This window comes from Lepisma saccharinum, chromosome 12 (genome assembly GCF_977018435.1).
Source record: "Lepisma saccharinum chromosome 12, izLepSacc3.1, whole genome shotgun sequence".
NCBI classification, from domain to species: domain Eukaryota; kingdom Metazoa; phylum Arthropoda; class Insecta; order Zygentoma; family Lepismatidae; genus Lepisma; species Lepisma saccharinum.
In genome coordinates, this window is record NC_139240.1 from 69,523,303 (window position 1) to 69,548,215 (window position 24,913).

Sequence of the window (24,913 nt, forward strand, 5' to 3'; positions counted from 1 at the left end):
TATAGAGCCCTTCAAGTGAAAAAAAATTGTGCATGTCATTTATATGTCTCCATGATCTTCAATTATATGCTTATTTTTTCGCAGGTTAGTGATGAGCTGATACGGGTGGCCATTCTCTGGCACGAATTGTGGCATGAAGGTTTGGAAGAAGCTAGTAGACTGTACTTTGGGGAGAGAAATGTAAAAGGCATGTTTGACACTCTAGAACCACTGCATGCTATGCTGGAAAGAGGACCACAGACTCTTAAAGAAACTTCTTTCAATCAGGTAGGTGGAGCTTTCTTGATTACATTGTATCTAGAGGTAATCTATTTGAATCAACTTTCTATTCATTTTTCTGTGCAGATTTTTTTTTTTTTTTTATCACGGTCAATTTTGCCACTTGTCTGGTAGCAAGTGCAAGAGGTCAGACTTGAATAAATTTCTAATTGTGTTTTTATTAAACTCTAATGATCATTAAATTAATGCATTTGCTGGTAACATCGAGATTAAGATGAAAGTACGAGGGTCATTTGGAAAGTATCGGCCGTTGTGGCATGGCGCTAGTAGTAGTGGGCAGAGCGCAACCGTTGTTACGTCTTGCAATCTGTGATTCAGTAAGCTTCCAGCTGTGCTGGTGAGAGCATCGTGGTTCCGTGTGTGTGCTGGTCATAACGTCACAAAATGTGTGCTGCCAACGAAAATCCCGCCAATTGCGAGATATGTGGAGTGATAAGATTTCTTTGGGTAAAAGTTCATGGAACGTGGTACGACAATCACTTCTGAAGTTTACTGTAACACTGAGAAGAGCCATCCAGAAGAAACGTCGCAGTCTGCTGACATCTGGGGGTTGTGTTCGTGCACACTTGCCCTCACACTGCTCAGCGAACACAAGACCTTTTGCGCAAATTCAAATGGGATGTTTTTGATCATCCCCCGTACATCCCGGACTTTGCTCCTTCTGATTTTCATCTGTTCACTCACATGAAGAAGTGGCTTGTGGCACAGCACTTCTCTGACGATGAGGATCTTCAAAATGCAGTGACAGATTGGTTAAATTCCCAGGCGGCTGAGTTTTATGCAGAAGGGATTGGTAAGTTAGTGAAAAGCTATGACAAGTGCTTGAATTTACATGGCGACTATATTGAAGGACAGCTGTACCTTTCAGATGTAAAGTAAAAATTTGTTGCATCTATGCACGTTTTTTATTTATACCCAAACGGTGGTTACTTTCCGAATGAGCCTCGTATGTTGTTTTAAATAGTGCAATAGTGATTCTTGTGGAAGGGAGTGACCTGTTTCTAATAATTCCTTCTTTCTTACAGCCTAATAAACACCATTCAATGATTACAAGATTAATGTTCTTTCACCAAAAATGGTTGTGACAACTACAAATTCCTTATGGACATTAGTCTATAAATTATTCCTTTAAAGTGATTTAAGTCAGTGATTTTTTTTCTTTTTTAAATCATCTAATTTCAATCAACCTGATGTAAATCTATTCACATTAACTTAAAGGCGGATTTATTTTAATTCCAGGCATACGGAAGGGACCTAATGGAGGCTCAAGAGTGGTGCCACCGTTACAAAGTGTCAGGAAACTCCCGTGACTTGAACCAGGCTTGGGACTTATACTACCACGTCTTCCGTAGAATATCACGACAGCTGCCTCAGCTAACAAGTCTGGAGCTTCAGTATGTTTCGCCAAAGTTACTCATGTGTAGAGATCTTGAATTGGCTGTGCCAGGCAGTTACATTCCAGGTCAACCCATTGTGAGGATTGCCCAAATTCAAAGTTCTCTCCAGGTTATAACTTCAAAGCAGAGACCTAGGAAACTTGGCATTAAAGGTAATAAATTATTTTTTTTTTTAAAAAAAAGTAAATTGCTCCCCTGTGCTATGTACCACGACATGAAGGCATATAGGGGGTGTTGGGTTAGGGCTGCACACATTCTTGATCACGGCCAAATGCAGGTGCTCATTCATTGACACACATACAGTATAGCGTTTTAACGCCGTAAGTATGGAATTATCTGGCCACATCACTACTGGAAAATGGAGTTTTTTTTTAGCAAAATTCCGTTTCTTCACTCTCATCTTCTTTTACTGATTCAGATTCACTTTCACTGCTTTCGAAAGTCAGGTGCTACATTAGGGCATTGGCATGCTGGTATTGTCAGTATACATCAAATAGTGCCCGATATCTCCACCATGTTACATTAGGCAGTTCCCCAGCTTGGCTGCAAGAGGGTTTTAAATGTGAGGAGGTGGAATAATTAATGCTCTTGCCCATAACCACATCATGAGGGTAAAGGTTGTGCCCGAGCCAGAACATATGGTAATTAAACAGTGCATCTGCACCTGTATATGTTCCCTGATCCTGGCCCAAGCAGCCAGCATCTAAGGTGGGCATGGCCCAAACTTCCACGCACACCCGACTCTCTAGCCATTAACTTCTGACTGTTCTGGCAACTTCTTGTCACCGGGGAATTGCTGTTGTTTGCTGATTTAGCACTATAAGTTCCAGCTCGTGACACAAGAATAAGTGCTTTTAATGGCAGAGTAGTAATGTTATTGCCTTGTAATCAAGGGATCCCGGGTTTAATACCCAGTGGAGGCACATTACACATTTTTCGGATCCTACTTTAAACCGAAGGTCCAGCCCCGATTAGCCTATATGCGCATAAAGTGGATTTAAAACAAAACCTCAAACAAGTGCAACTCAATGTTTGCAACACAGAAATTTGTTTTTTCAGTTATGTTTTGGTTTTCTATTATGTACGAACTACACCGTACAACAGCAAACGTTTCTTACGTCTAACTTATACTCTCTTTCTTATTATATTTCATCTTCTTCCTCCTCTTCTACTATTTTCTGTTTTTACTACAGCTAGCATAATCTCACCTAGCGTGATTGTTATGTTCTCAATGCCACCTGCAACAGAACGCCACCTGCAATTAGTCAAAGCAAACACAAAGCGTATATATATACTAGGGATGGGACCGATTAATCGGTACTCTATCGGTATCGGCCAATATAGGCATATCGGTGTATCGGTTTATCGATAAATATATGATAATTTAGTGCAAAATTGTGCCATTTTGTTGTAATTTTTATGGATAATCTCCTTGCCCTACTTTCTAAAAAAGTAAATGTCTAAATATGCAACTCCTTTTGCACTGCAGTCACCTTGAAGCACACATATATTAAGGAGAAAGGTTCTTCAAGGACAATTTCTAATTTTATATCGGATCGGTAGAATATCGGTTATCAGTATCGGTAAATTTTATATCGGTACTTTATCGGTATCGGCCAAAATTTCATATTAGCCCATCCCTTTTGCACTACAAAAGCACATTGTGGATTGCATATACTTAAGGGGTTAAACTAATATGACGCTTTATATTTCAGGGAGCAACGGCAAGGATTACATGTTCTTATTGAAAGGTCATGAAGATCTAAGGCAAGACGAGAGAGTGATGCAGTTGTTTGGTTTGGTGAACACCCTGCTTCTAAATGATCCAGACACGTTCAGGAGGAATCTTACAATTCAGGTATTTGATTAATTTATATTACATGGAAAGCTCTATGTTGCCTGCTTTAACCATTTCAAGGGCTCACTGACTTGCTTATTGAAGGAACACATTGCATTACATTGATGCTTTCTTTGCAGTTGCCAGGTGGGAAGTTTGGTTTTCTGCTGCTTGGTGGCACTGGTGGTTGTTAAGCTTAGGGACATGTGCACAGAGCTTTTAGTGTGATTTTTAACCATGTAACAGTAATACTGCACATTCGCAGTCTGTTCTTGAGGTATGGTGTATATATAACAGGTATTGTCATAAGGCTCGTCTATATTAGTGTATTTACACATATGCGGTAAGCATAAGATAAAAAATATCACGTCCAACGAATATGACCAACTATGCTGAGACAATTCACGTAAATGCTAATCGCAGTTATCTCCGCTTTTGTTCATACGTGAAAAAGCCGCTACATGGAGTTGGCTTTTCTACATGTAAAGCCGAGAATTCTGCTGTTGTTTACATATCAAAATTAATTTTATTGTTAATTTAACTACATTGTTACTTGTCTCGGTCATAAATCTACCAAATATTGAGTTTCTCAAAATATATGCGGTAAATTCTCTGTAGGCGTGTGCAGTGGGACATTTCGGGTGAAAGCTGTTTTGACCAGGTTCTGCAATTTGCACACAAAATAAAATGTAAACTAGTCTACAGCATATTATGCTTTTATGATTTTACATAAAATGATTATCAAAGGATACTAATGTTCGGCTGACACATTGGGATTCTTAACACACCTAACAATGTAAATATTTGTGTCAAATGTATACAGTGGTTTGCCAGTTAGGCAGTTGACAAAGCGATGTACAAAAAAGGATAAAAAATAAGGTGGTTCCCACAAAAAGATGGTGGAGAAGATGGATGGAAAATATCGTCGAGAGGTAGATATTTGGTGATTTTCGCGTTTGTGTGACACATGGATGCAAAAGGTGGATTGTCTTTCTACAGAGAAGCAATGAAGAACAGTTTTTCGTACGCATAAGTTGCGGTACGAGAGCAGGATGGCCGGAAATCCGAGATATAAGGTATGGACAGTCATTGTTCCTGAACTCCCCACCCTCCGACGGAGGTAAGCTAAAATTTAGCTTCTAGTGTCATATGTGCCCATTAAAACATTTTGTTAGGTAGATCTACCTTGTTGACGACAAATTCTTGTAGCATGCTAGCGTGTGCATCATGCGTTGTGAAGAAAATCGGAAAATGTTAACTCCAAACAACGTGGCTTGAATGCGATGGCGGACGATGCCATTGCTGACAAAATTTGGTTTCTCATACAACAAGGACGCGAATCTGGTTCAAAACACCTGGCACAGTTGGGAATATATGTAAATATTAATGTACATTTTTGTATCCCAGTTCTGTTGTGGGGAATAAAGTAATTTTACGTCCCAGCATGGATCAAGGTTACATGCCCTTATATGGAAATCTTCGCAGCTGGTAAAGTCAATGCAAGAAGAGTAAAGTGTAACACGGGTTGCATAGATATTCATAGCATAAATAGACTTAGAATATTTGCTGGGGTTATCAAAATGCCACCCTTCGTTAGATACTAGAGATGAGACCGATTAATCGGTACTCTATCGGTATCGGCCGATATAGGTGTATCATTTTATCGGTAAAATTACCGATTATTTTACCAATCCGATATATCAATAAATATCTGATAATTTAGTGCAAAATTCTGCCATTGTGTTGTAATTTTTACGAATAATTTCCAGGCCCTACTTTCTAAAAACTTAAATGTCTAAATATGCAATTTCTTTTTCACTGCAGTCACCTTGAAACACACATTTATTAAGGTCAATGAACCTTTCAGGTTCTTCAAGGACCATTTCTAATTTTATATGGGATCGGTAGAATATCTGTTATCGGTATCGGTAAATTTTATATCGGTACTTTATCGGTATCGGGCAGAATTTTATATCGTCCCATCCCTATTAGATACATATTTGTCGTGAAGTACTTACCGATATTTTGTTTCCGGCAACATGTGTACATTGAAGCCGTACACTCATTACCAGTGGTGTAACTATTAGTTTAAGAATGCAGTCATGTTGTCGCAATAACATTTCCTCAGATGAAAGTAAAAGACATACATCCTTGAAACTTAAATACCAGCCGTTATTTGCTGGATCAGTCAGATGTTGGTTTGTTTTTCATTTATGAAAGAATAACACAATAAGGTTCATGCGCACGTTGGTGGGAAGTCTGTAGTTTGTTCGTCATAATAAACATGTTTTATAGTATTTTGAGTACCATTTCAACCCATGATAATGCACAAAGATTGCCCAAGGTAACATTGCTTATGTTGGAGTACTAATCATTGTTCTTTCCTTCCAGGAGGGGGAATTCTGGGTGAGTTCTGGTCATGAAAACTACCGTAGTTAAGCCTATTTAACAAGGGTGCCTTTTAGTTCAAGTACGAGAGGGAAAATCTATATATTTTAGGTCTACTTTTTGCATTATCATTAATTCAATACCTATAAAGCATTATTACATCAATATCAGAACTAAATAAGTGTCCTAAATCAGACCCGCTTATTAATAGCTTGAAGGTTAGGCGTATCATATGAAATAGGAAGGGGGTGAATTTCTGAAATGTAATATTTGTACGAGGTTGGTGCGAGAAGTGTGCCTTAATGTTACAGGAAAAGAAACAAGCTATTCGGTGTGTGGCCACTTTCACACTAAAAGGGAAATAATGCGAGGGACGTTCCGAAAGTAAGTTTTGTCATTTCTTTTCACATGGAAGCTTAATTACAAACAAGAATACAATGTCATAACAAAATACAATCTTTTGGCTATTTTTCCACATAGTCACCGCCGACATTGATACATTTGTCGTACCGTGAAATCAATTTCAAGAAACCCTCCTGGTAAAAATTGGTGCCCAGCGATTTAAGGAAGTTCTTCACAGCCTGTTGCTTCCGAAGTGACGTCCTGATAATGCTGACTTCAACGCAGGAGAAAGGTGGAACACTGATGGGGCAAGGTCAGGGATGTAGGCCAGGTGATTCAATCTCTCCCATCCCAGACGACGAATGTGTTCTGCAGTGACGCTTGCTGTGTGGGGTCTTGCATTGTCATCCAAGAACAGAAGCCATCGGACTCAAGAGCCCTGGTCTTTTACATCGAATGGCGGACTTCAGTTTGCTTAGTGGGTGGCAATAGCGTGCCGCATTGATGGTCCCTGTAGTGAGGTAATCAAGCAAAATGACATTATTTGCTCGTACCACATCAAGTATTTGTGCCATACTGGTTTGCACTTGAATGAGCTCGGGCACGTCGGTCTGCTGGTTATCTCTAGTCTTGGGCACTCTGCGCATGCGCCATCGCTCCTCAGCTCTCGATCCTCCCGTCGTGAATTCAGGAAAGATTGTCTTTTGTTGTGGCAATGTGTTTTCTCACTTTGTAATACAGCTTCCCTGTGAAAAAAAAAAAATGACAACTTACTTTCGGAATGTCCCTCGTAGAATAATTGACATAGAAAAATCCAAAATTTATTGTATTTAACATTATTTCCAATCACAGTAATGTAACAGGTGGTATTTCACTGGAAAGTAAATTCCTCTTCTGTAGCCCTCCAACCAGCGCTTTCATCGCTACGAGTAAGACACACGAAAGTCATTCGGAAGCTGCAAATTTTTAAGTTGGTATCTTTGGGAAGTTGTGACTAAGTGCTGGGGCTTTCGTGACGTCATTGCATAAGGGTCATCCTCACCTCTGATGTACCGTCTTAGGTGTTCATTAAGAAGATACGCGTAACACCATGACAGTCCTGCTTCGAAAACATGGTTGTGACTATACAACGTTAGACCGCAAACTCCAACAATACTCAATTCCTGTGCATCCACCTAGTGTTGAAAGGAAGAGTCCATTTACTGGGAGGTAGATTAGGTATCAAACTAACATGTAATACAAGCGAAAAGCACCGGTTCCGTTCCATAGTGTATATACAACAGTGTTGCCACTATGAACTCTCCAACCCACGTATAAATATGTTACATAAAAAGTTATAAATACTATTTATCTATAGTCTGCATGGCGAAAGAGTAAGAGCTAGGTTTTTCAGCTCCAAATGTTGTACATTGTTAATGTCTCGACCTACAGTCGTGAAGCCATTCTTTGCCCAGTCAACATCTGCTCTCCCCTGCAGTCATAGGAAGAATGTTGGGAAGAGCAGAGGCATATTGATTGGATGCTGCAGCTGTTAAGTTCAGCAATACATTTATTCTGATCATTTTAAGGGATAACACCTGCTCTTTCTACCCATCAAAAGACAAATGTTCACAGAGGCGCAACCACGAATTTTTGTCTGGGGGGGGGGGGGGGGGGGCAAGTACCAGGATAAACGTATCAATAATAATTTTAATAAAAATAATGTTAATAATAATAATGTTACTAATTATGTTGTTATAACATTATTATTATTATTATTATTATTGATTTGCTTTATTTTACTTCATTTTTTGTGCCACTTTTGGCTAATTTGCGAAGATGGGGATAAGTGATGGCATGATGCAAATGATGAACAGATACTCGCAAACATCCATGCCCAAGCTGGGATTCGAACCCAGGACCAACATTATTATTACTACAGTATTAGTAGTGGTAGTATCAAAGACGTTATTATCCTCGTAAATTACGCAAAAAGGTGGGTAGAAGTTTATGCTAAAGCATTTGTGGTCGAACAAACGATTTGAATTATTTTTTAACACGTTCAATTTCACATTAATAACGGAAAACAAGCACGTAAACAATTTTTGAAAGACAGAAAGTGCTTGATAAATGCATTCCAAATATAATTCTTTTTTACATTAACATAACTTTCATGCATGATACATGTTTCACATATATGCAACGTGAAGTGACGTGGACACTAAAATATAAAAAAGGAAAGTTAAAAATTGTACTTACGTATGTGAGTATAGTGCTCTTATTGTAGAACGACGTTTCAGAGATTGACTATGTCTTTCCTCAGGTTCATATAAAAACTAAGTACTTGGCATAGTACTGCGTCAAAAATGTAATATGAGGATTGTGGTTAAGGGTTGGTTAGGGTACATTTAAAATATTAAGTTTTTGCTATTAGAAGTACGTAAAAACCAAGCCGTTCCCTAAAAAAACTTCTACAGTAGACCTATTCACAGGTAAAATAGTTAAAAAAAAATAAAAAAAAAAATTAAAAACTAAAAAAACTGCATAAATCACAATGCAACCTGCAGGTTTGGCCTTTCCTACCCAACTGTGCTTATCTATCCACATGAAGGTCAATTCTCAAGGAATATTTCCCCTCCCCTTAATTTTCTCGTTTCCCCTTATTACGTCACAAATCCAACGTGAATTCACGTTCCTCTCTTGCAGCTTGCATAACTTCCGGAGTGACGTGGAAACCGATATTGGGTTCAATCTTCCAGGCTTTATCCCATTTTTTGAGGAAATTGATCCACCCTTCTTCCAAATTTCCTTCGTCCCTATTAAGATTATTCTCCCCCCCCCCCCCCTACAAATACTCGCTGTTTCATACACGTTTCTTCCTAATTTCCTCCCCTCTTTTCTGATTATCTCTTTTTTTGCGATGTTATGCCCACTTTCCAAAATGTGTTCTGAGAGACCCGTTTTGGGAACTTTTTCCCTTATGTCCTTTTCATGCTCGCTCCATCTTTTACCCATATTTCGGCCCGTCTGTCCTATATACTCCTTCCTGCATTGGCATTCTATTCGATAAACCCCCTTCTGTTTTTCCGGTATTTCCCTAGTTGTCTTTCCTTTCTTATAATCGGTGAAGTATTTTTCTACATTCTTTGGTGCTTTCATCCCGCAAACGATTCCAAAATTTCTCGTTATTTTCCCGATTTTTTCCGATACGGATTGATGGTAAGGGATGCCAACGTACTTTACCCTCCTATTTTCGATTTTTTCCCCTTCTTTTTGATCCCCTTCTTTCCTAATAATTTTCCGTGCTCTCTCCGCTATCTTATCCATTTCTCTATTTGTGTATCCGTTTTTTAATCCTGTTTTTCTTATCCACCGAATTTCGTTGTCTTTTTCTTTTCCATTATTGCATAGTCTACCGGCCCTAATAAAAAAGTTAAGGAATACGTTTTTCTTTGTTATTTCGGTGTGCGCCGATTCCTTGTTAATATATAATACTTCACCGATTATAAGAAAGGAAAGACAACTAGGGAAATACCGGAAAAACAGAAGGGGGTTTATCGAATAGAATGCCAATGCGGGAAGGAGTACATAGGACAGACGGGCCGAAATATGGGTAAAAGATGGAGCGAGCATGAAAAGGACATAAGGGAAAAAGTTCCCAAAACGGGTCTCTCAGAACACATTTTGGAAAGTGGGCATAACATCGCAAAAAAAGAGATAATCAGAAAAGAGGGGAGGAAATTAGGAAGAAACGTGTATGAAACAGCGAGTATTTGTAGGGGGGGGAGAATAATCTTAATAGGGACGAAGGAAATTTGGAAGAAGGGTGGATCAATTTCCTCAAAAAATGGGATAAAGCCTGGAAGATTGAACCCAATATCGGTTTCCACGTCACTCCGGAAGTTATGCAAGCTGCAAGAGAGGAACGTGAATTCACGTTGGATTTGTGACGTAATAAGGGGAAACGAGAAAATTAAGGGGAGGGGAAATATTCCTTGAGAATTGACCTTCATGTGGATAGATAAGCACAGTTGGGTAGGAAAGGCCAAACCTGCAGGTTGCATTGTGATTTATGCAGTTTTTTTAGTTTTTAATTTTTTTTTTTATTTTTTTTAACTATTTTACCTGTGAATAGGTCTACTGTAGAAGTTTTTTTAGGGAACGGCTTGGTTTTTACGTACTTCTAATAGCAAAAACTTAATATTTTAAATGTACCCTAACCAACCCTTAACCACAATCCTCATATTACATTTTTGACGCAGTACTATGCCAAGTACTTAGTTTTTATACGAACCTGAGGAAAGAGATAGTCAATCTCTGAAACGTCGTTCTACAATAAGAGCACTATACTCACATACGTAAGTACAATTTTTAACTTTCCTTTTTTATATTCTGGATTTGTGAGTAACACGCGACAAACCTATAAAATGCTGTGGACACTAAATTGTGTACGTATTCAAAGTTTCTTTAATAAATATTATATACAGCATATATTATTTAAATACATTACACAACCAATTCATCCATTTCACAATAAACCAACAGCAAAAATTACATAAATTGTCTCTCAAATGAGCACACTCCCTTTCCTCAAATAATTGTTCATGCATTTAAAACAAAATCAATTAAGACAAGTGTTATTTCTTTGTCTGGTGATTTACAATGCATTACAGTGAAGAAACACAAATTGCGAGCAAGAAAATTTTTGCATTCAATTTTTTGCAGGCTGAAATCAATATTAATTTAATAGTGCACAAATAATTTCACAGAACACCATGGCATTATATCATTTACAACCTTTGTACCTCCCCGATGGTGTAGTGGTAACATCGTCACCTTGTGATCAAGGGGTCCCAGGTTCGATACCCGGTGGAGGCACATAGAGGTTCGGAACCCACTTTAAGCTATAGGCGCAGTTTTAATTAGCCCTTCTGTGCATAAAGTAGACTTAAAAAGCACACAAATCAATCAATCAATTTTATAACTTTTTCCATTTAGATCGTTCTGCGCCCAGGCAATCTAACGCGGTCCCCTATCTACTGTTCTAAACTTGATAAGACTAAGAAAAGTAGGCATTCCGAGCGAAGCAAGCAAGAAAATTTTACGAAAAGTATTTTTATTTGCATTACATTTGAAGTTCTGGGCGGTAATTGCCCCTGCAAGTACACTTGGCCGTCAATGTTTGCCCCTCCTTGCCCCCCTAAAACTCATTTCCGACCAAGGTTGGGGGGGCAATGCCAATCCTGCCCCCCCCCCCTTCCCCTTGTGGTTGGGCCACTGAATGTTCATTGGCAGCTCTGAATTTCCATTACCTGGCACATTGGTTCTCAGTCTTTGTGAGTGTATATTCCTTAATGTGTACCCTTGAAGTTAACTATAAAAAAATAAATTATGCTATAATCTTAAAGAATACTAGTTCAATTATAAATTGACAAATATAAAGTTAGAATCTAATGAAATCTTGTAGTTTCCTCAGGCCAACATCATCAAATTCATTTGGTAAAAGGTGATTTTCATTGGCATGTTGCATTTTGAAGACCAAAAAATTCCAATTAATACTAATTGTGAAAATGATTATTATGATTACTAACTATATTATTATTAGGGATGGGACAGATTAATCGGCACTCTATCGGTATTGGCCGATATATCGTATAATAATTTAGTGCAAAATTCTGCTATTTTGTTATCATTTTTAGGGATAACTCCATGCCTTACCTTTTAAAAAGTAAAAGTCTAAATATGCAACTTCTTTTGCATTAGAGTCACCTGGAAACAAACATTTATTACGGAGGTTAATGAACCATTCAGGTTCCTCAAGGGCCATTTCGAATTTTATATCGTAAATCGATATCATGCAAATGATCTTGATATGGGAGCCGTTTGGCAAGAATAATCTTTTCTTTATACTTCAATAAAAGGCAATCACATACATTTTTCTCTATGGGAATTAGAAATTTAACTTTGTGTTATCTTCTCACATGTGGTTATCTTCTCAATTTTAATGAAAAGCCTGAATTCTGTAAAAAAGATCAAGATATTGACATAGTATTTTCACCACAGCAAAACATTCAGAAATAATAAAGAAAACTAATAAGAAAATACTCATGAGTCCAGAGCCATCTATTGTTCACCACAGCAAACCATAGCTTTACATAGTGATTTTTTTCTTAACTCTATTTTGCTTTCAAATTGTTCAATAATAATGTAAATTCATGCAATATTGTCAAAAAGTATTCAATTTTTGTTATTACAAACTTTGTAAAAAATTATGTCAGCCTGTGTTTGATTCTGGGAAGAAAAAATATCAATAAAGAAGGAAGTGAAAGATGTATCATGATCATTACTAAGTAAACAATTGTGGATAGCAAAAATCGTAGAAATTGTGATGACACTACTCTCCAGTACCGCATAAACACTGTGGAAAATGATGCTGTAGGTTTCTGAGAATCTGTGGAGAAACTTCGGTAAAACTGTCAAAGCCGGGAAACGGATTTCTTCAAATTTACAGGAGAAAGTACTTGCGGAATTGAGTTTCTGTGTAATTTCAGAAGGTCGTAGAAGTGTTTTCTCGCATTTTTCAATGTATTTGCCCGCTAATTCATGTATTTTTCTATAATAATGTCCGTCCGATGCACGAAAGCTGTTGCTTGCATTTCCATCCATGTACTTGAACCGGATGTTGTCAGCATCTGATGACGTAATCCCCGGTAAGTGTTTCCAAACACACAGTTTTTTTTACTATATTGCCCAACCTAAAGCAACCGTGATGGTGCGTGGGGCTATGCATGAATGGTTTTTGGGGCTATTTGTGGATGGTCATACTATCCCGAATGGTTTTTGGGGCTATGCGTGAATGGTTTTTGGGGCTACGTGAGAATGGTTTTCAGGGTTATTAGGGAATTTTTCTGTTAAGAAGGTTGAGACACTGCTTTGCTGTTTGAAACACAACGCTAGTCAAGATTTGCGTGTTCAGGAAGCGAGAAAAGAACGAACAATAATTACTCGACATGTCAACAATAGATACTAATTTCGTTAAAAAAACAAACAAAAAAAACCAAATCCCTTGTTAAACAATCTTTCGCAATGCAGAATAAGTAAGTACGAATGTCAACAATTACAGAATAAACAAGTTACAGCAGATTCCCGGCTTTGACAGTTTTACCGAAACTTCATCAACAGGACCCAGCAGATAAGTGGTGAACTGTGGTTTTGTAGCAGCGTTTGTGTGGTCACGTGTTTTCTTCAATTACTTACTTAGGTTGTAAATTCTCTTTCAATCTTGGACATCTCAGTGATTAGCAACAAATGGATAAACTGTATGTGCCATTAAAGATATAATTTTCGAATTGGAAAGGTTTGTTTTTGTTTGTGTCTTCATGTAAATAATGGTTATAATCATTATTGGACATAACTGAAAGTTTAATAAGTTATTTACTGATCCAAAAACAGTGTATGCATGATCCGAAGGCATCACACATGTGAATTGTAGATTTTTGCATAAACTGTATGAAAAACATGTCATAATCGGATCGATAGAATATCAGTATCGGTAAATTTTATATCGGAACTTTTATCGGTATTGGCCCATCCCTAATTATTATACTCGGAAAACTGGTAACTGCAAAGGCTGTCACAGAGGAGGTGAGACAGATTTTTTCCTGGTTTGACAACACTGCCTATGGTTTTGGCACTAGTTGCGTCGTGTAGGATGACTCATTCTGTTTCCGTAGCAAGTCGTCACATGTTGCGAAACCACGTTAGTGAGCAGCTGTGTTGATTTACGTGGACGTTTTTCGTTTCTCTCTCCAGGTTTTTGTGTATAGTATTGCTTTTCGCGATGAGTATTCAAGATGAACAGCGACATGCCATAAAATTTTGTTGGCGTTTAGGGAAAAGTGCTGCGGAAACATATGCAATGTTTCAACAGGCATATGACGATCAAGGCAGACTGAGTAGAGCCACAGTGTACCGATGGCACAAGTTGTTCGAAGATGGATGCGAATCAGGCACTTTGCTTCCGCATCCTCGACAAAGACTGTCCGTGATTAATGAGACGCTAGTGAATACGGTTGCATGCCACGCGGGCTTTTCAGGATTTACGCGACGAAGAGAAAAATATACAGTTTCCTGCATCCAGCATACAGCCTGGAACTTGCACCCTGCGACTTTTGGCTATTTCCACTTTTAAAGGCCGCTTTACATGGTCGTCATTTCATGACGAACAAAGAAGTGATCACCGCAGTGCAAATTTTCTTCAGTTCGCTACCTGACGACGAATTTTCAAAGACATTCACAAAGTGGCAGGAGCGTATGGACGCTTGCTTAGCTGTCAATGGTGCCTATTTTGAAAAAGATGTACGTCTACTCGATATTGCTGATTCTGAATAAAAATTTTGTGGTTTGTAATTTTTTTGTTTCATTTTAATGATTCTTGGAGGGGTCCATGTACATGCTTGTCTTGTAACTGCTACGCAGTCACGACTTTTTGACCTATTGCGCTCATTTTGGTCTCAATTGGCAGCTAATGAACCAAATTTTCACCCTAGTACATTTGCTAGCCAATGGAGGTCACTGTTTTCCTATACAGGAATTAGTCTCACCTTCTCTGCAACAACCTTTGTATATTATTAAAACTGTTTTAGGATAATCTCTCACAGCCCAACATAATAGATATCAGGTACCGGGCCGTGGCTGTCAGTTGAGAAATGCTGACCTAGAGAATAGGGGAAAATACATTCGAATATTTCTCATTGCACTACATTCTCTTTTCCAGAGGTATGCTGTTATTCCTTTATCAACCAACAGTGGCTTAATTGGATGGGTCCCTCACTGTGATACACTGCACACTCTTATTAGAGACTACAGGGAAAAGAAGAAGATTCTTCTCAACATTGAACACAGGATTATGTTAAGGGTAAGTGTTGCATCTGTCAGTACAGGCCTCAACATTATAAGAAGCGATTGATATGGGTTTTTGCTTTTATGAAAAAGCTTTCATAGTTTGTACCAATTTGTAAACAAGGGACAATTGGAGTGGTGTATTTACCGCCGTTAAACCAACTTTTTTCATATGTGTAGAAATTGCTGGAAAATTTCAAGTTGTTGGACTTACGTTCTTGTTTTACTTTGCTTTCCTGCATTGGTGTTTTATTGTATTATATGTAATTAACATACAGTAAATTAGGGATGGGACAATAACCAAACCAATAATCTGAACTTATTCTGATATATGTGGTTTTTCTTGTATGTACGCATTGCTTGCATTGTATAATTATTTTCCAGTAGTTTACGGTTATTACAAGCATAAGAAAACAGTTTTTCGTTGTGACGTTTCAGGAGAACACACGCTCCTTTCATCAGACATTTATTTTCATTTTGACTAAAAATACAGTTATAACAATGGTTAGCAATTTTTTAAACGAAAAGAATCCGTTATAAAATGTATGTAGATGGATGTTGTCAATGTTACATTGTTGTAATATAGCAACTTAACTGTGAACATGTATTCAGGAACACTTATTTCCTTTATGTCTAGCTTTTTTTGGAGTTTCGTCAATTACCAAACAGTCTTCATCGCTATCATCTCTGAAATCATACACGGACTCATTTATATTTGGTTTTACATCCCCAGCACCTAAGAAGCAGTCTGTTTTATTTTTATGTGATCAAAAAAAATTTTATCTGAAATAAAAATAAAACAGACAAACAGACTGCTTCTTTTCACAGTTAAGTTGCTCTATTACAACAATGTAACATTGACAACATCCATTATTTAACGGATTCTTTTTGTTTAAAAAATTTCTAACCATTGTTATAACTGTATCTTTAGTCAAAATGAAAATAAATGTCTGATGAAGGGAGCGTGTGTTCTCCTGAAACATCACAATGAAGAACTGTTTTCTTATGCTTGTAATAACCGTAAACTAAAGGAAAATAATTCTGATATATGTGATATGAAGGGCCTCCCCAATGGTGTAGTCCCTGTCAACTTGTAGTTAAGGGGTCACAGGTACAATCTTTGATAGAGGCACATTACACAGTGGCTGATATCAATGATTTTTAAATAGAAACACAATAGAATATTTCTAACATACAACTGCTATAAAAATTTGTGTTTTTGGATTGTGGATATCATGAGACATCAAACATAGGAAATTGAAAAGTCGGATCTGTTTCAATGTCAGATTTTCTTTGCTGATTCTGATATCAGATCTGATATGTCAATTTTCACCACTATTCATACTTCAGAAATGGGCTTCATCACATTCTTGCTTGCAAATCCTACATGTGTGTAACAAAGTGGCTAATAGATTAATTTCACATTTTTGAAAGAAGACAGAACTTCACAATGATAGAGCATTAGTGTGCAAGTGTAATATCTTCCTTACTAAGGATGGGACAGATTAATTGGTATTGGCCGATATAGGCATATCGGTTTATCAGTAAAATTACCGATTATTTCACCGATCTACAAGGATCTTATAATTTAGTGCAAAATGCTGCCATGTTGTTATAATTTTTATGGATTATCTCCATGCCCTATTTTTTAAAAAAGTAAATGTCTAAATATGCAACTTCTTTTGCACTGCAGTCACCTGGAAACACACATTTATTAAGGAGGGCAGTGAACCATTCAGGTTCTTCAAGAAGCATTTGGGATTTCATCTCAGATCGAAAGAATATCGGTTATTGGTATCAGTAAATTTTATATCTGTACTTTATTGGTATCGATCCATCCCTATTCCTTAGTAACACAGCCTCACGTGGTTTCTTATTTTTACTTTTTGTTCATAACCAGGTTGTATTGTTAACACATTTATGTTGCAGTTGTAATTGTTAAAATAAATTTCAGATGGCTCCAGACTACGATCACCTGACTCTGATGCAAAAAGTGGAAGTTTTTGAACATGCTTTGGAGCACACGCAAGGGGACGATTTGTCCAAGCTTCTGTGGCTGAAGTCGCCATCCTCTGAAGTGTGGTTTGATAGGAGAACGAACTACACGCGCTCCTTAGCAGTGATGTCTATGGTTGGGTACATTCTTGGATTGGGTGATAGGTGAGTTTGAAAATGTTATATTGATGCATTATTAAGGTGGTTGCACTGCATAGCACAAGGTACTAGGGTCAGTGAACGAGGTAGTTGCACCAGCATGCAAAGAATTGCATTTGGAATATGGAGGACAATTCTTGTACGATGGTCATCCCAGAAATAAAGACCGTTTGGTTATACAAAATGAAAAAAACAATATTTATTGGAAAAAAAACAATTCTTTACATACCTAAAGCTTCCTTCACTTCTCTACATAATCACCTCCTACATTTAAACATTTGTCGTATCTGGCCACGAGCTTCAGAATTCCCATGTTATACTCTTCTGCCGCCAGTTCATTAAGCCAGGTGGTCACTGCATTCTCCAACTCTTCATCACTTCCAAAACGTTTACCACCCAGAAACTCTTTCAGCTTAGGGAAATGGTGGAAATCGCTAGGAGCAAGGTGTGGACTATAGAGTGGATGATCAAAAATTTCCCATCCGAATTGATCCAGCAATTCTTGAGTTGCACCAGCAGTGTGAGGGCGGGCATTGTCATGCAGAAGCACAATTCCTCCAGAAAGCATTCCTCGCCTTCTGTTTTGGACAGCTTGCCGTAGTTTTCTTAGAGTCTCACATTAACGATTTGCATTGATCGTAGTGCCTTTTGGCGGAAATCCGCGAGCGGTCTTTTGTTTGAATGCAGTGACCACCTGGCTTAATGAACTGGCGGCAGAAGAGTATGACATGGGAATTCTGAAGCTCGTGCCCAGATACGACAAATATTTAAATGTAGGAGGTGATTATGTAGAGAAGTGAAGAAAGCTTCAGGTATGTAACAGAATTGTTTTTTTTTTCCAATAAATATTGTGTTTTTCATTTTGTATAACCAAACAGTCTCTATTTTCTGGACGACCCTCGTATTTAAATGAAAGTACACATTACCAAAACTACTTTTCTATATAATCACCAAGTATGTTCAAACATTTCTCATAGCGTGACAGGAGTTTCTCGATTCCTTGTTCGAAGAATTCCTGTACAACTTTTGATAACTATTTCTGCGTCACAGTTTTAACGTCTTATTGCCAGTTCACAAGTTGTTCTTTCATAGGTCCAAACACATGAAAATATATTAAAATTGCAGGGTGCGTGGTCTGGACTGTGAATCAGCTCATTAACATGTTCAACATTGTCCCTTGTCGTTGCAGTTTGCAGCCTTCTTGCTGATAGTCGTCCTCAATATTCCTATTCTCAAACAACGAACAACATTATGAGATTGCATAAGACGAAATTGCTTTATCACCGCACACTTAATGCAGTTGGCGATAAATCTCAGTAGGCTTACACCTATCCCACAGAAAGCCAGTCACTGCGCACTACAAATTTCCAGTTTGGACGTCACTTCCAACTGATATCACATTTTCACCACTGATAACATCCGATTCCTAACAGCTACGGTATAACTGTTACTCCACCTTTTTCAAGAAAAGTGAACCGTGTTGCCAACCACATTGATCAAAATATCTCTTTCAGACAAAATGTTATGAGTAAGTGCAAGGTAAATTTTTTACTTACACACTTACTTTACCTTTAGCAGACAGTAGCCTCTCATGGGGGATGACAGGACACTTGATGGGGGTGAAATTTATACATTTTACCTCTTGGTAATGAAAGTTAAAAAAAGAAAAGGAAAATCATAAAAAAAAAATATGCAAAAAATCCTATTTAGCACTCCCTATGGCCAGCACAATAGACCAAAGTGAAAGTCAGGCCTCCCCAATGACATAGTGGTAATGTCATCGACATGTAATCCCGGGGTTCCAGGTTCGATACCCGGTGGAGACACATTGCACGGTGGTTCGGATCCCACTGTAAAACTGCAGGACCAGTCCCAATTAGCTTATCTGTGCATAAAGTGGACTTAAAACAACAATTCAAATTTTAATAAATTCAAACCAAAGTGAACGAAAAATTGTTTGTAGCCATGGTGTATATTCCTGCAACCATGCCCAATCACAAAGAAAGAGAGAAAAAAAAAGTAAAGTGCTCCTCTGTGCTTAGCACCAAGCCATGAAGGCGTATAGGGGATGTGGGGGTAATGCCCCACACTTTCTTGATCCGGTCGTGAGTGGGGGTGATGTGATCAGCATCATGCCCCTGACCACCTTTACCCCCCAGGGTTTCCCCCAGGTACCCATGTCATTCGACGCTGGGTGGGCACCGGGGCCACTTCCAACGTTAGAAAAGTTCCCGGATTTGAACCAGCCAGGGATCGAACCCGGGACCTTTAGCATGGTAGTCAGACATGTTACCGACTGAGCGGCCATCATAACATCACAAAGAAATAGGTAAATAATTCTTCAAGGAAAAAATTAACAATAATGAATGAGTAGTGTAGTCATCTTACGGAATAGATTTCTGAAAATGAATTCTAGCGTTGACTTTATGCATAATGGATGAACCAGATTTGCAAGGAAACATAACTAAAGAGCATTTTTTCTAAGACGTGAAAAACGAGCATTGCATGTTTCCATCAAAAACAAAATGTGCATGCCTTTACAAGTATGACCACACAAATAAAATTCCAATATTTAATATACTACAATTTATTAGGAAGATTTGCATAACATTTTTGCTAAATTTATTTCGGAAATTCCAAGTTGAAATTGGAAATGTAGTTGAACGTTATCCCTGTCATCCAATGTTTTTTCAGTTGTAGTTTTGAGCAAATGGTAGTTTTGTTGAGAAGTAATTATTACCTAAAAACTTGTCCAGATAAATAAGTTTTGGAAAGATTTGGTAGCATTCGTTGGCACAGAATATCAAGGATCCATGTGTGATACCTGTTTGAGCCACAGTTTTCACATAACTTTTCAGCATGTTGCTGCATTCTGTGATTAATTATCGCATTTATTCTTGCTTAGACACCCTTCAAATCTAATGCTGGACCGCTTGAGTGGCAAGATATTGCATATCGACTTTGGTGATTGCTTTGAAGTTGCTATGACCAGGGAGAAGTTTCCAGAGAAGATACCCTTCAGATTAACCAGGATGCTTATAAACGCCATGGAGGTTTGTCATTTAGTGTTTTTAATCTTTGTGCGTGCTTAAAACTTGTTGAATACAACTTTATGTAATAGCATAACAATTAGGCCTGAGCCTGATACCACTTTGAACCGATATCCATACTCTTACCAATTCCCACCGATACCTGAAAAATTGTAATAATTTAAAGTTGTTCAATACATTAATCAATATTAATATGTAAGTATTCTTCTCAAATTGCCAAGAATTTTGATTTAAAATATTCATGAATTACATCATAATTTTTAAAATACATGTTATATAACTACAAAATCCAGTTTTTTTTACCACAAATACTGTGCAAAATAGAAATAAAGTTCAAATTTTGCATGATTTCGAAGATAATTAGACTCTCCGGAAGTGTCGTGCAGCTTTTTTGCAAACCCTGTGAAAGACCAAAATGCCAGAAAAGTATCAGCTGGTATCGGTAAATGAATTCCAATCCATACTTTTTGATACTGATAAATTGGCATCGGTATCTACTCAACCCTAATAATGATGTAAATTAAGGATGGGACTGATTATTTTACCGATCCGATATATCGATAAATATCTGATAATTTAGTGCAAAATTCTGCCATTTTGTTGTAATTTTTATGGATAATCTCCATGCCCTACTTTCTAAAAAAGTAAATGTGTAAATATTAGGGATGGGCCGATATGAAATTTTGCCGATACCGATACAGTACCGATATAAAATTTACCGATACCGATAACCGATATTCTACCGATCTGATATAAAATTAGAAATGGTCCTTGAAGACCCTGAAATTTTCATTGATCTCCGTAATAAATAAGTTTTTAGAGCTGATTGCAATGCAAAAGAAGTTGAATATTTAGACATTTACTTTTTCAGAAAGTAGGGCATGGAGATTATCCATAAAAATTACAACAAAATGGCAGAATTTTGCACTAAATTATAAGATATTTATCGATATATCGGATCGGTAAAATAATCGGTAATTTTACCGATAAACCGATACACCGATAATCCTATATCGGCCAATACCGATTGAGTACCGATTAATCGGTCCCATCCCTAGTAAATATGCAATTTCTTTTGCACTGCAGTCACCTTGAAACACACATTTATTAAGGAGGTCAATGAACCTTTCAGGTTCCTCAAGGACCATTACTAATTTTATATCAGATCAGATCGGTAGAATATCGGTTATCGGTATCGGTAAATTTTGTATCGGTACTTTATCGGTATCGGCCAAAATTTCATATCCCTAATGTAAATTATAGACAAGGGACAGGTCAATCGATATCTGCCAGTATAGGCCTATTTTGCCGATCCAATGCTTCTCTAAATAGTCTGTAAGTGTAAAATTGTGCAATTTCTTAGTATTTCTATGAATATAAATGTATCATTTGTATAAAGTAATTGTAAATCTTCCAATGGTGTAGTGTGGTGCTTGTAATTAAGGAGTTCCAGGTTCGATCCCTGGTAAAGCACAGTGGTTCGTTTCCCATTTTAATCTTTAGTTTCAGTCCCGATTAGCCTATTTGAGCATCAAGTAAACAGACTTGATATGACGTCACACATCATGCCCAAATTTTGTCATTTAACTGAAACATTTCAACCTTGGTTTTACCTGAAGAATTTCCCAGTGCTTTCAGAAGAAGACAAAACATTGATGATTACAAGACACCACTACAAGGTACATTGTTGAAATTCTATTTTGCAAATTACTGAGCTGTGTTATGAGTGTGAAATGTAAAATACAGATTATTATCATTGCATAGGTGACTGGGATTGAAGGCACATACCGAAGAACCTGCGAGTCGGTGATGTCTGTTCTGCACAGAAACAAAGATAGCTTGATGGCTGTGTTGGAGGCTTTTGTCTATGACCCACTTCTGAATTGGAGGCTGATGGATAACACCATTCCCAAAACCAAACGTTCCAAGGCACAAACTGATTCCATTTCTTCATCCCAAGAACCTGGGGACATGCTGGAAAGCGCAAACTTAAGTGGGAATGTTCCTAAGAAAGGTGCACCCAATAGTGTGGAAAATGGAGGTAGGTTCAAGTTGTCAAATTCTGCAAAGCAATTTAGATGATGGATTAACATAATTTAATTGTAATTTTGTGTGTTTACATTAAAGCAGTTCTGTATACAGTAGAACCTCGATTTTACGTTTTTTCAGGAAACCAAGCTGAGAAAACTTAAAATGCAGGAAAATGTAAAATCGAGGAATTTTTTTATAACATTTTGATGTGTTGGGAGCAGCAAGATTGAATGTATAATGCAGGAAAATACAAAATCGTGGTTCCACTATATTTTTTAAAAAAATGGTTGCTTAACATCAGTTTTTCATGATGTTACACTTTAATTAATTTATTTTTGAACTTGGATTGGCTATTATTGTATCATTTGTGTTGTTAGTTTTATTATGAGAGAGTTTTGAAAAGTTTGCCTCCTATGCAATATCGTCAATAATATGCAATATATATGAACTATATGTCTTCTTAAAGCTTGCAATGTCCTCTACCAGCGTATCACTACTTTTCCACGTAGTCATCATCATTGTCGACACACAAATGCCAACGTCAGACAAGTTGTTGCATCCTGTCGGTGAAGAAATCAGGGATCTTCTCCCAGCACCAGCAACGTGCATCTGCTTGCACCCCCGCATTAGGGGTGTAACAGTGTCCATCAGTGTTCTTTCAGTCTCGGAAAAATGAAAAACTCTCAAGTTGCAAGATCTGGGCTGTACGGCAGGTGGGGTAAAATCTCGTGGGATTTGAGACGCTGCAATGCATCCTGTGTTTGGCGACTCGTGTGTGGGCAAGCATTGTCATGTTGAGGAATTGCATCTTTGCCAGGCCTAACTCGCAGTTTGTGCACGGAGTTTCTCCAAAGTCTTCATGTACCGATCAGAGTTTACAGTGGTTCGTGCTCCAAAAATTCTATGTGGACTATGCCATGGCAGTCCCAAAAGATGGTCATCAACACTTTCCCTGTGCATCCGTGGCTGTTATGGGTTGTCCACTGCAGACCTGATCATGCAGGCTCATTGTGGTCGGGCCGGCCCTGTTAGCACATCGCGCTACGACGCTAGGGGTTCCAGGTTCGAATTCCGGCATGGGCATGGATGTTTGTGAGTGTCTATTCATCAATTTCATCATGTCATCACTCATCCCCATCTTTGCAAATTAGCCAAAAGTGGCACAAAAAGCGAAGTAAAATAAAGCAAATCAATCAATCAATCAATCATTGTGGCCGGATTGTTGCCTTTCAGATTTCTTGCCCACCTCCTGACAGTACTCACATCCACACAGACATCGCCGTAGACAGCAGTCATTTGTTGATAAATGTCAACGGGCAGACAACCCTCTGCTGTGAGGAATTCAATAACAGCACGTTGTATCAACCGCTCGTCCACATACGTCTCCATTTTACTCACTATTGTACAAATGCTTGATGTTGCAGGCAAACGCCGCTAGATGTCACAACAGTCGGTGAATCAGCAATTAGTCTCGCACCAATTTCGTGTATCTCTGAGCAGTGTTGCCAAAGTTATTGCATAGGAAACAAAACGTCCTCGTATTTTCCAACTGCAGGCATGATTGAAATAATGTTCCTTCTTGAAACAGTTTTTAAGACTGGTGCAAAAACAGAATGCAACTGGTACTGATAACAAGCTTTAACATGTCACAACACAGAACATTTTATTAATAAAAATATATGCAGGTTGTATTATAATAAAAGAAAAGGAACAAAGTTAAATGTGGAACGTCAGCTGTGTTGTATGTCTTGGTATATTATATTTAGTCTGCATGAATCTCAAGAAATCCATACTTGCATTCATATCAGCACTAAAGAAGTTACGCTAATACTTGATGGGAAATATAGATTTAAATTAAATTACATTTTGAAAACACCTCCACAGAGGAATGTTTCATTGCATTAAAATGCAGTCATGAATTTTAGTAGAAATAATGGTTTGACAATATGTACATGATACTTAACTTTAAAATCAATGTTGTTGCAGGTGATAATGGACAACCAGAAGCACTAAATAAAAAGGCACTTGTCATCATCACTCGAGTAAGGGAGAAGTTGACTGGCCGAGATTTCTCTCACGAGGAAGTACTGACTGTACAGAAACAAGTTGACTTGTTGATACAGCAAGCAACTTCAAACGAAAACCTGTGCCAGTGCTACATTGGGTGGTAAGTACCTACACGTGTAATGTATCGTGACTTTATATGCTTTAGGGGAGTGGTTCTCAAACTGTGGTGCGCGTAACCCCAGGGGTACATGAACGACATGAAGGTGGTATGCGACCAGCTCGGAAGAGAAATATCGAGAATACCCACACAACAACATTTTTGCTGCAGGTGTGTAGAGCAGACTTCGTTGTTTCAGACTTCATAGCTTTAACACTCAACAGGAAAATAAGGCTGATTTTGTCACTGACACTCTTTTCTTTGTTTTGAATGTTTTGAAATAAATTACCCATTTCATTCTTCAACTCAAAAACCCACAAAGATCATTTGTTAAAGTGTAAAAACGTCACGAGTCTAACTGGGATCAGTAAATTTGAAGACGAATCTCCAC

General features: G+C 37.9%; 1 protein-coding gene across 1 annotated transcript in view; it reads left to right on the forward strand.

Annotated features, from left to right (window-relative positions):
• Nucleotides 1-24,913, forward strand: part of mTor (serine/threonine-protein kinase Tor) — a 162,284-nt gene that overhangs the window by 133,182 nt on the left and 4,189 nt on the right. The window contains exons 32-39 of the mRNA XM_083132608.1: nt 85-267; nt 1,519-1,828; nt 3,392-3,534; nt 14,999-15,139; nt 17,078-17,283; nt 20,183-20,330; nt 22,092-22,368; nt 24,345-24,525. Of these exons, the coding sequence (XP_082988734.1) occupies nt 85-267; nt 1,519-1,828; nt 3,392-3,534; nt 14,999-15,139; nt 17,078-17,283; nt 20,183-20,330; nt 22,092-22,368; nt 24,345-24,525 (1,589 nt within the window). The remainder of the gene's footprint in view (nt 1-84; nt 268-1,518; nt 1,829-3,391; nt 3,535-14,998; nt 15,140-17,077; nt 17,284-20,182; nt 20,331-22,091; nt 22,369-24,344; nt 24,526-24,913) is intronic.